Source organism: Hyalella azteca, unplaced genomic scaffold (genome assembly GCF_000764305.2).
Source record: "Hyalella azteca isolate HAZT.00-mixed unplaced genomic scaffold, Hazt_2.0.2 contig9347, whole genome shotgun sequence".
In the NCBI taxonomy this organism is placed as follows: domain Eukaryota; kingdom Metazoa; phylum Arthropoda; class Malacostraca; order Amphipoda; family Hyalellidae; genus Hyalella; species Hyalella azteca.
This window is the reverse complement of record NW_025939421.1, coordinates 135352-148112: the sequence shown is the minus strand read 5'-3', so window position 1 is coordinate 148112 and position 12761 is coordinate 135352. Positions and strand designations below refer to the sequence as shown.

The 12761-nt window shown below is 36.3% G+C and overlaps 1 protein-coding gene across 1 annotated transcript in view; it reads left to right on the top strand.

Moving 5' to 3' along the window:
• LOC108672739 (calcium/calmodulin-dependent protein kinase type II delta chain) overlaps nt 1-10012 on the top strand; it is a gene marked incomplete at its 5' end in the record, with an annotated part of 56298 nt that extends 46286 nt beyond the window's left edge. The window contains 4 exons of the mRNA XM_047881977.1: nt 6570-6596; nt 8615-8690; nt 9172-9266; nt 9825-10012. Of these exons, the coding sequence (XP_047737933.1) occupies nt 6570-6596; nt 8615-8690; nt 9172-9266; nt 9825-10012 (386 nt within the window). The remainder of the gene's footprint in view (nt 1-6569; nt 6597-8614; nt 8691-9171; nt 9267-9824) is intronic.
• Between the last annotated feature and the right edge of the window lie 2749 nt (nt 10013-12761).

The window sequence follows — 12761 nt, the reverse complement described above, 5'->3', positions numbered from 1 at the left end:
TTCTCAGTTTGACTTTCGACGAGAGTAGTTTTAATTTTGTATATTTTTTGACGGTTACAGAGGAGGTATTTGGAATCATTGCTTTGTACGCACTCGGCCATTACACATGGCTTTAATTGTCTATTTATAATATTCAAATAATAGTATGGACATCCGGTGTGGCTTGAAGCTCGTTACAGAATATGTCTAGAGTTATTATAATAATTGGTGTATATCGAAGCCAGGGCATGAGTAGAAATCATTTAGCCGGCTTGAATAAAGTCGTTGAACCATCAACATTTCTCCCGTCTATTTAACCTTCCAACATTGTAATTCTGCACACCAACTCCCAATGCTTTGACTGTTCAAGTTCCACACTCCCAAAATATTGCTTCATTAGTTGGCTAGTTTTTCCGAGCTGACAAGACTCGCCATTTTTGTTGCCTACCACCGAAAAATTTGTTGGTCCACTTCAGCCGACCTCCACCTACACCACGGCCGCAATTCCGTGAAGACCGCGTCTTTGTCGTCTTCGTTATCGTGGCACGCAGGTAAGATTCGTACACTTGTATTCGTACACGTACGCTTGTTTCGTACACGTACGCTTGTATTCGTACACGTTCGCTCGTATTCGTCCGTCGCCTTTAGCAACGTCTCGTCTCGCCATCTGCAGAAAAGTCTTGATAGCGGCAGGTTATAAATGCTATTGATATTTTCGCTCTATGTTCGCAATAGACACGAATTATTCGTACGTAACAAGCGTTTTAGTAATCGCTTAATTGGCTGATAAACAGGTGTCAGAAACAATAATCTCTGTAAAAGGGCTTTTCTTTTTTTAAAATTATAGCTGTGATGGAAGCTTCATCTTCTCAAAGTAATTAAGACCTTTTTGAGGAGTTGAATTTTTGAATGTTTTTAGTCGTTTTTTAAGGCATTTCAAACTGTGGTATGGATTAGGGTTGTGAACGGTTCAGTATAGGGCTGATCAATATTGCCCTCTGTAATTCTATTATTTGTGCCCCGTGGTTTTCTTTCCATAATAGCTGATGTTGCCTTCTCAAGCCGAGTTTGATATTCGCTTCGTGTTTAGTCGAATTTTATATCCAGTGACAAATTGTGAGTAGAATAAAATATAATAAAATTTTTATACAAGACTTAATACTTATGTTGTATACTCAATACTTAATACTCATGTACATATCAGACGTTATTCAGTGAAGCCCTAGGAAACTAGAATATCAAATAACCGACATTGATTATACCTCTGGATTCTATGTATCGAATCCTATAGGCTAAACATGGGAGAAAAAATCATAAAAATTGCGTGATTGAGTCGTTGATGTTAGGTTTTGATCAGGTTTGATTCAATCATTCACTACGGCTGCTAGCCGCTGGTGTGAAGATATCATATTTACTGTTGTTTAGGTCATGTTTTGTTCGGATGCTGCTCAGTACAGCTAACATTTAGGTTTTTCAGTGGGAAAACTCGTGTCGTGGTCTCTATATCTTCTCGGACAGCTTGTGGTCGTGCATCAATTTCATGTATCACAATTTGTCAAATAATTTCAAGGTACACATCATTTCAAAGGGAAATTAAACATCAGACCTGACGCTGTCAGCCACATCATCTGGTTATCCTGGTGCCATCATCAGCATATTTTAATTTTCACTCGTTATGAATAAAAATAAAATTTCCCCTTCATGACGTGTTCTGCGATTTCATTGGCCACATTTTTGTTATTTTTCTTGACTTTATACTGAAATTGCAGAAACTAAGTTGTGAAATCTATCGAAGCTGCTGCGTCGCTAATGTTAGGTTAGGGAAGATTTTTCATCCAGTTCGTTGCATTTACTTTGGGGGTATTTTTTTATCTTGTATAGAGGGAGGTTTTCCGTGCAGGTTGTTGCATTCAGTTGATGGTTTCGGGTTCTTTGACCGTGTCTTAGAAGAGATTTCCCTCACAGATTTTTGCGTTCAATTTTTTATTCGTTTATCATTGACTTTTTGTGTAAACGACTCGGAGTTGAGTTTTTGCTAAATAAGTTAGTGCCTAAGTTGCATGTTTTTCTTGGCAAATTCCTGCACATTTTCCTGTGTTTTTTGTTTCAAGCCTCGTGAAATTCTCAAGTTATTCAATTCTATTTTTTATTTTAATAATTCAATTCTCTTTAAATTAAAATAATTTTATTATAAAAAATTTCGCTGCATTCATTCGAATGTCGATAACAGGTTTTTTTTTTTTTTGTAAAGATGCATCTTATCACGAAAATAAACTTTTCCAGACTTTCGAAATAACTTCTCGTTCGAATGCTATTGTTAGTTAGAGGTTTTAGGTTCCCACCAGATAAACGACGTTGAACAAACGTTTAATCGACGTTTACTCAACGAAACGTTTAATTAACGTTAATTTGACGTGAGATGTGTGGTGGGTTCCTTCATGTACCTTTTGAGGCGTAGCGACACTACTCACTCAGAAAAGGGTCATATAATCAAAAAGTAATACATTTACTTATGCCATTTGGTTGGGCCGTACTGGGTCAGAATGAATCACTAAAGGGCAAAAAGTGCATTGCTCTCTGGGTTAAGTCTCACTAATTTCTCTCAGTGTTGATTGAAAATGCTTTGGTGTAAAAGGGTGTATTTTGCCTGTTGTTTCTGATGTATAACGTTCAAAAAATTACTAAATCAAAATGTTTATGAATCTAACGTGAGTTGTTGCATTGCTTTTTTAAACGTAGTTTAGTGTGCATGGTGCTAGTTTGTTTGTTGGTAAAGCTCTCATAGTAATAAGTATTATTCAATGTTAATTGCTGGATTTTCTTTGGAATTTATTTGTCACGGCTGTTCTGCTTAAATTTTATTCGAAGTTTGAAATATAAAAAAAGAATGTAGCATTTTAAGTGTGCGCTTGAAGTTTTTTAGTTGGATATGCATTTAACGTATGATTTCATTGCATCAGTTGACGATGTTAGTTGTTATGCAACGTCAGCATCACAAACCACCGCCGTTGTCATTGTAGCTTATCATAGATTCTTATTCCCGATAGCGGTGGGTAGTTTGAAAAACACTCCAGGTTCCGATGATAAATTCAGAAGCACCCCTTCATTTTTGCTTACGTCAAAAATGATCAGGCTTTGAAAGCAACTTATTATTGGTCCGTCCTTGAAATTATCCTCTCGTCTACTCTACATTTGGAATATATGACCTCAATATATATCAATATATGACCATCACCTACCGCTAACTGGGCTTGCAACTTTTGACTATTCCTTAGATTTTCAAACAACTCTTAATCATTCCTAATTAACAATTGCTAACGCTCCCTCGCTCCTCCCAAGCTGCGTTTGTGCCTTCCCGCGTTGCAGGTTCGAAATAATTACTTTTATTTGCTGCGCGTGTCGTGTCTTCGAGTATAATTAAAGTATCGTTCTAGTTTCGTCATGTCCGACCGACGAGTCAAAAGCGAACTGTCGTTCTTACCAAACCGTAGAGATTGTCCGTCTTACGTCATTGCTGACGAGATTGTTGTAGTTGTTGTTGTTGATTGTTGCGCTGCATGCCGAACACCGTTCCTAAGCCTTAAAAATGAATTTGCACGCGACGGTGAACCATATTTTCAAAATGTTATGAATATAACGTACGTGATGTGTACCGTTAATACTCATTGCGATGTTCGCACAATCGTTGCAACGGTGCATTAGTATTTTTGTTGTACGGAAGCGAATCAGGTTGCATCGTCGACCGATAAATGTTATAGCGATGAAATGAAGCTCGATACTCACTCTGTTTTTGTCCGTTTGTAGTTTCCCTATTAATTCGTTTGATTTTTTACTATGTCAGAATGTAGAGTAGCTTTAATCGTCATCACGTTGCTTCAAATCCTTAATTTTATCATTAGAAAAATAAAATTCCTTGAAGCCTGTTCCCGTTACTCAATATTTCAATTTATTTCTTCCAAATTGTTAGGTAATAAAAGCTTCTCTATCCGACACGTCCATAATCTTCATGACACCCATCCTTCACACTCATCCCACATTTTCCTATGATATTCATTCGTCATTTTGAAAGTCCTTCCACCAGCGATTAAATTTTGATTTAAATTAAACATTTTTTGATTCATCAAAAATATCAATACTTTGATACTGTATGATCGTTTTTTGAATAACATTCAAAAAATCTTTCACTGTCACACTAATTAAATTCTTATATTATGTTATTAGAAGTTAAGTTGTTCTATTTATAAAATTTGCAACATAGTTGAAATAGTTTATCAGAATAATTAGACTTTTGTACGGTGTCTTGAGAGGCAGTACGCTTAGGCCATGGCTTGCTAACTCCTAGCTCGGGGTTACAAGTCCATTATTCCAATATCATTATTTTATAACACATTACCTCAATATAGAATGACATACCTTGTCAAAATTCCTAGTGATTGCGCGTGCAATTCCCAAATGATGACTACTTGATAAGCTGACAACGCACAACGCATGAAAGAATCATCGACGCAACGAAAGCGAAGTGTCCACATTATCGGCGAAATTTCGCCCTCGAACGCTCTGCTGCCGCCTATGGAGATAGAAAGCGTAACAGTCATGCCTTGCTTTAGTTGATATGCAACTCGCTTAAACTAAACTTAACTCTTATCTCCACTCCTATACTGAACATTTATAATATTCATTCGATTGTGAATACATACTAAGAAAGGTGGATTCGGTTGCACTATATAGATTTATGGCCGTATGGGATGAAAAAAAATGGGATGAAATTTCCGGACATGGCAGCGCCTATACAAGGCTCGCCTCTTGCTTTTATTTCCCCACAAATGGAAAGCAATTTTGTGTTGGCTACCTGTTCAGTGTAGCAAGATAAAAAGTATTGGTGTACCAAGCCATGGTTCCTTTAAATAATGGTGACTAATAATATGTTTTGCCTGAGGCAGTAGACCACCTTGTATAACAATAATCGTTGCACCTAACGTCAATGTAACTCACAGATTATCAGAAATTAAATAATATTAAAAAATACCACATTTCATCCCACTGTCACCCGCAATCTCAGTGTGCCATTACATTTGACACAAAAACTGTGAGGCAGATGAAATACATGCTAAAAATATTTAATTTTTCTTCAGTATTAAAGTGTAAGTCAAGTGCCATCCTACGCAATAGTCACACACAAATAAAATACAATCGTTTGAAGAGTGTAGTTAGTGGATGCTCTATCATCATAATTTTCTAGATACTAACTATTTGCTTTCATACAACCGATTTGCGCTACAATCGTATCCTTATTACTAAAAACTGTAGTACGGGCGTATGCCTGCTAGTTACTCCTACTAACTTATGCGGTCGTATCAATACTACTATCTGGACTTCAGTAATACACTGTAAATCATGCCTGTATCCTCATTTTTAACGTCGCCAAAGTATTTTTAGGCATTGAATTTCTGATCACACTGAGCACGGTTAGTGACACCCGTGCGTACCTTGTAATATAAGCTTTTGTATATTGTGTGTCAAGCCGTTCATGGTTTTGACTTACACTTATTGTGGCCTGGCGATGATTTTAAAAATTCGAAAAATAGTTGAGCCTTTTTCGAGTGCGGCAATCTGAAAAAACTGATGAAAAACCACGAAATATACTTTCAAGATTTACTTAATTTACTTCAAATTTAATCAAAATGAATAAACTATTGACCAAACTTTAATTTGTTTTATATAGTTTAGTTTGTAAATCTTAAAATTAATCGAGAGTTCAATCAAAAGATGAGCTCGGGCCGCATGCTCGTTTAAGACAGATTGACTCTAGCAACGCTTAGATAAATCATGAACTGAGATATGACCAGTGTCTAGATCATCATCTAGTTCAGGATGACGAACTACCTAGATTGTGACGCAAGTATTGCTCTAGCTTGGCTTGATTTGTATGTCGTTTTTACCAATTCCTGTGTCCGTATGTGAAGTTATTGTATGAGGAACCCTTTGATCCATACAATGTTCGGGATTCACCCTGTATAATGTATGCTCCTACATTGTCTAGTGAACAATATGCTGCATGACTGATAGGTGGCTACTCCCCATACTTTTGGCCTATGCTCAATGTGCCTATTTGCCTCTAGAAAACAATGCATATGAATCTTGAAAAGAAATGGTATCTGCTTTCTGACATCGTAAAGCATATGCCCTTAGAAAATTCATTGTATATGTCTTTATTATACCCTCAGTAAATGCCTTTACACAATTTACTGTGTATACCCATTGAAGAGATACAGTATATGCATTTAAAAAGTAGTAAAAGTATGAGCCATTTGAAGAAATATCCCAATGCTCTTTTGAAATGTTTTTATCCTTTCTCCATGAAAAATATCCAATTTTCCTTTAGATATTTATTCTAAGGATGTAAATTGTAAATTACATTATATAATAAACCTCCCATCTTAAATAAGTGAGTAAAATATGTGAATAATACAATAATCACCTCATTATATTCTAAATTATGTAAAAAACGTTATTCCAGTATTTGGTAGAGTTAAGTTAGTGTGTCTTGTATGTATGTTCACGTATCTCTCTGTTTTTCTACTCGTCTCCAGCGAATAGGAACAACAATGTCTATGATCGTAAGTACTCTAGTGAAGAGCGCTTGAGTTTCATAGTATTAGATGACACTAATAATCTAGTCAGTTATAGTGAGTGATTGAGTTATGAAATGGTTAGTAGACATTTATCGCTTGTGGAATGCCAGTTGGCCATTTTGTATTATGCATTCGAGGCCAGTTGGCCTGTTTTGAACTATATATTCGAGGCCAGTTTGCCGATTTTGTATTATGACACTCGAGGTCAGTTGGCCGATTTTGTATTGTGGCATTCGAGGCCAGTTTGCCTGTTTTGAACTATTCGAGACCAGTTTGTCATTTTTGTGTTATGGCATTCGTGGCCTGTTGACTAATTTTTGCATTATGGTATGAGAAGCCAGTTGCTTTTCTTTCAAATTAGGATACTCAGGGTGATTTTGCCTTTTTTTTTGGTATTAAAGGCCAGTTGGCTATTTTTAGAATATTAAATGAAATCAGTTGGCCACCTTGACACAGCGACAAAGCAAATTAATTGAGCAGTTGTGAGTAACATTACTGGTGCTTGTAAGTAATAGAGTAACCTTGCTAGTGCTTGTGAGTAATTAAGTAAGTAATATTATAAGTGCTTGTGGATAATTGAGTAACGTTGCTGATGCCTGCTCCTCCACTCTTGATGAACTCGGTTGCAATTTCCCAGTTACAATTACTACCTATAAATTTTATTCAAACATAGACTGTTAGTAAATATAAATTATGAATATTTTACGTAATATTTTGGATTGAAGTCAATGTTAGTGATTAAAATCCTTTTATTATGTTTGCATGAGAAACCAGTTAGTCGTTATTAGCCTCTTAATCTCGACCCTCTAATGCATTGTCATTATAATGACAATGCATTAAATGATCTTATAATGGTCACTATAATGCTTTTATCCGAACAACAATACTTATAATTATAACGCGTCAAAATATGTGTGATGTGTGTACGTTTTGTTGATGTTGTCGTATAACATAATTCTTGTGTAGATATAATTTGTGTTAACTCATAATGTGTTAATTCTACGTCATATAATTAGTGTTAATTGGGTGTTACCTTCACGTCGCGGCAGATGCGCACAAATATTGTTTCGTTGTCTTATGATTTAAATTGATTATACGAAGTGATTCAATTTTAGCACAATAGTTGCTTAAATTCGTGATTCGTGTTCATAATTGTTAATTGTGGCATAATAATTTATTACTATTAAATATCAGCATAATAATTTATTACTATTAAAGAATGAAAAGTTTTGATTTTATTTACAGTCACCTTCATTATTTGCATATTGAATTTCTTTCGTAAACTGCATGAAGCATGAAATTTTACTCTCGGATTCGCATTCAAAATTTTTGATATTGTTCATGATTTTTTTATAAATCATTTATTGATGTTGTAACATTGATTTCGTAATGAAATTAATTGCACAAACATTGTTTTAGAAAGCTTGTCCATATTTGTCGTATTATGTGACCGATAATTATTTATAATTCACTGTACCTTCTAAAGATATGTACATTCACAGTTCCCATAATAAATATTAAAACACGTCTTTAACGTCACATTATCAGGAGGTTAATAATTGTTCGCGAATGCAAGCGAAGGCGTTTATCTAGCAATTATTTTTAAATTATTAGCTAGGCATTAATTGTATACTATTATCTTGGTATTTATTGTACATTGTTGTCTAGGTATTTGTTGTAAATTATTATCTAGGTATTTATTGTACATTATTGCCTAGGTATTTGTTGTAAATTATTATCTAGGTATTTATTGTATATTATTATCTAGGTATTTATTGTAAATTGCCTAGGTATTTGTTGTAAATTATTATCTAGGTATTTGTTGTAAATTGTTATCTAGGTATTTATTGTATATTATTATCTAGGTATTTATCGTATATTATTATCTAGGTATTTGTTGTAAATTATTATCTAGGTATTTATTGTATATTATTATCTAGGTATTTGTTGTAAATTATTATATAGTGATTAGTTGTAGATTATTTGAAGTAATTCTTGCGCAGCTCGCAAGCAAGAGATCATCAAGGCCACGGAGCAGCTGATCGAGTGCATCAACAGCGGCGACTTCGACGGTTACGCGTGAGTCTTGCGCACTCACTCATGTATATTGTATCTCTGTATAATATTTAATTCTACCTTATTTCATGTTTATTAGTGTTTAGTATCAGTAATTTGCCCTCATTTCATGTCTTAAATGTTTTCTTATTTACATGTGCTAAATAAATAACGTAGAGTTTACGAATTTCCTTCTTTTATGCACATTTTTGTATAGTTTAATTTTATGCCTATTCATGTCTATTCCTCTATTTCATATACCCTCCTTTAATTTTTATCCGTCTTTTTAATTTTATCCTATCATTTCAATTAGTGTTTATTATCATTCGATTTTCCTTCATTTAATGTGTATTAGTGTTTAATATTTTATTTATCCTTAGCTTTTTTCTTGCGTTTTTACTGATCGGTCATAATTTATAAAAAAAAATTCTCCGAGAAGACGCTTCATATGGCATAAATTTCACTCGATATATACAATTTATGAAATTTCTTTTCTCGCAAACAGGAAGATTTGCGATACCCACCTGACAGCTTTCGAGCCAGAGGCCTTAGGAAACTTGTTGGAAGGCTTGGAGTTCCATAAATTTTATTTCGATAACGGTGAGTCAGTAACTTAGCGACGTCGAATTGTTAATCTATTTTTCATTTGTAAAATAGATGTTGAGGTAATTAACTCAAGTGCAAGTTAGATCATTTTAAAATAAAATGGTTTATGAAAGGATGCTTTGCAGGAGTGAACTAAGTTACATTTAAATACTACTGATACAATGCAGCAGTTCGCGCCGGATGATGCAGTTTCACTAAGTATGAGGGTAAAATTAAACCATGAATGATATTGGTGCAGTGGTGGGGAAACACTGATAACCGATGTTAATGCTGTGGTGTGCTAGCCTTGGTCACTGTTATTGGTGCTGTGGTGTGCAGTGGTGTGCAAGCAGTGATAACTGATGTTAATGCTGTGGCGTGCAAGCCTAGATTACTGATATATGTGCTGTGGTGTGCAGTGGTGTGCAAGCAGTNCCTATATACAATATCCCGACACGATAAGTATCCTGGATACGCGCCCCAACAGCCCCTATGTACAATATCCCGACACGATAAGTATCCTGGATACGCGCCTCAACAGCCCATATATATTATATGTGCCCCGTATTACAGGCAGTGTCACCAAGTGCCCCGTATTAAAGGCAGTGTCACTAAGTGCCCCGTATTACAGGCAGTGCCAGGCGCACACGCAGCAGTGCGAAGAGACGCGTGTATGGCAGCGCAAGGAGGGCAAGTGGCTGTGCGTTCACCACCACCGCTCGGGCGCTCCCTCGACACCCACCTTCTTCCTCTCCAAGTAAACGAGGTCTTCAGTCCCACGCATACATGGATAAAGCTGCCTGCGTAAAAATACGGAGTAAATACATACGCTGAAGTTGAGTGGGTTAAATTATACGCTACGCTGATAAGAAATGCGTGCGTAAATCTGAGGAGAAAATACGTACGCTAAAGCTGAATATTAAGGCGCGGCACGAGGAGCGTGAAGAATGATGAATCGTACGTAAAGTTTGGGAGGAATGCGCATGCGTATTGCCAAGGTAGATGTGCGCAGAGAACGTTCGTACTTGAGAGGTCTACGTGAGCTTTTGGTACGTCGAAGTAGAGTGAACAATGGTCCGTGTTGTAGCAAAAATTTGATATTACGTTGTAACGTACAAAAAAGGTTGTTATTAAGGAATTATATTACTGCTCTGAGTCTACTGTCAAATTCTCAGCAACTGTTGGTTCTGGAGTGACCTTAATTTTTATCATGTGTGCAGTCAGAATTATCCGTTTGTTAGTTAAATTAAATTAATTAATTATCCAAGCAGCGCTGCTCAGTAATTCGTTGATCACGTTCCAGGTTTCAAGGCGTTATCTTCTCTCGTATCAAGTCGATTGTGCAAAATCGTAATCGTCAAACGTCGTCATAACACAATTTGATATTTGCTTTGACTCGCCAGATCGCCGTGGCAGCTCTTATTTTTTCTAGCTCTTCGAACTTCCTATTTTGCACCACATTATTAAATACATTTAATTTTGATTGTATTTTCGGCCAAGCGTAATGCTATAGAAAACGATTTTATCGTATTACCAACGTTATTCATCTTTCGGGATTGGATATCGTTGGATGCCGCTGCAATATCAACCACTTTACTTTTGTGTGCCCGGACAATATAATTGTGTTGGCCAAGACTTTTCTTTAAAATCTTTTTTTCTTCGAACTCTCATTATAGTGATTAGGATAATTAATTTGTTTGGCGGTCATGACGATTATAGTTTTCTGGATAGGTATACGAGATACGTTGTCCGGAAGTGAAGATTTTTTCAGTGATCCAGATCACGATAAATTTAAATTATTTCTCTGACAAATTGGCCTAATTTTTTCAAAGTTTTCCTCAATTTTCCGCTTCAAGTTTTTAGTGAAGAGAATTTTATTCTCAGGAACTTGAATTTTTTTAGAAGTATTTGACTGTACTGGTTAATGATATTTGTTAAATATTTTTGAACGTAATTGTCCAAGAAACGAAGGTAGAGGAATGTGGGAGATGAGACTGCGCGGGTCTGATGCAGACATTGAATGAATCATTCACTCAGACAAATTAGTGAGATTGTGTCCAAATAGCGATTCACTTATTGCCTTTCTGTGGGACATCTCTATACAGTTTGGCCCAGCAGAGGGGCGTATCACTGCTACGTCCACTATCTGTTTGTGCTGTTGGTAAAGTAGTGTGTCAGTATTTGGAGAATATGACCCATTTTTTTCTGAGTGATGCATGAGGATAATTATGGAACCTGTGAGAGAAATTAAGAATTAAAGGAGATGGTTGATGTGTGATAAAGGAGAGGTGACGGGAAGTCAAAGCTGGATGCATGTTCTTCGTATTGCGTAAGAGGGGAGGATATTGTCTTGTGTTGCCTCCACTTCCCATTTCCCCTAACTGAAACCAACCTATTCCTCCGTTCCCTTTTCATTTCGTTTTTTCCTGCTCCTTCTACCGTCTCCTTGTTGTACCCTACTCCTACTTCAATCTCTCTATATCTGTTTTCTTTCTCTTACTGCTCCTTCTATTTAAATATCTTTCCTACTCCTATTTTACAACTTTTTCCTAACCTCCCCATCTTTCTTCCTACTACATCTCCTCCCCAGCTCCCATACTTAACTGTGGGGCACGTAGCCCTCTTTCCCCTTCAATGAGGGTGAAAAGAGCCCCCAATTCCACCCCCGTCACTTGACCCTCGTATTCTACCCCTCTGAGTCTTATTGTCTGAGCTTCATCAGTGTTCTTGGGTATAATAATCAATCGATTTTGGAATTTTGTACGTACGTAGACTTCTTGCTTAAAGATTAAATATCTGAATCGGTACGTTATTTAGGACATAACTTTATGTACAGCACAGATTCTGTTTATGCTTACTCTTTGTGATACAATTATGCACTTTCGGAGCTGCATTGTACGTCCAATTGCATCTTCTCTATGTCTTTCCCGAATACTTTCATGTCGGCCCTAGAGATTGAGTGCCATTCATTGAGTCTTGAATGTCATTCAGCGAGTCTTGAGTGCCATTCATCGAGGGCTAGGAGTCATTCAAACAGTGTTGCATGTGAAAGCCATTCAACGAGCCTTGAATGCCATGTTTCCGAAGAGGGTTAGAGGCGACTAATGTGAACATGCGGTGTTTAAGTGAAGTTGAAAAGAATGTTTGAATACCGTCTACTGTGCAGACGCTTTCAAATGCACGGCGTTGAAAGAAGAATAAAATCTTCGTTAGAAGAACGTGCTTAAAAAACGGTATTTTGAAGCGTGGGATTTGATATGCTGGTTTTAATGAGGTTTCGAGCATAAGGGCTTATGTTGGCAGTGACTCAACAGTGTTGTATTAAATGTATAAGCATAGATATTGACAAGTTTCTAGAGTGCTTGAAAGGTTTAAAGGGTATTCATAGTGATGAATTTAGACTGATACTTGTAAGATGTTGGGTTGAAGCGAATTGATGTAAATTATAGTGCGAGATGCAGCGCCAAGCTATGATAGTGTACTTATTAATCTCATTGTGAGTGACATGTG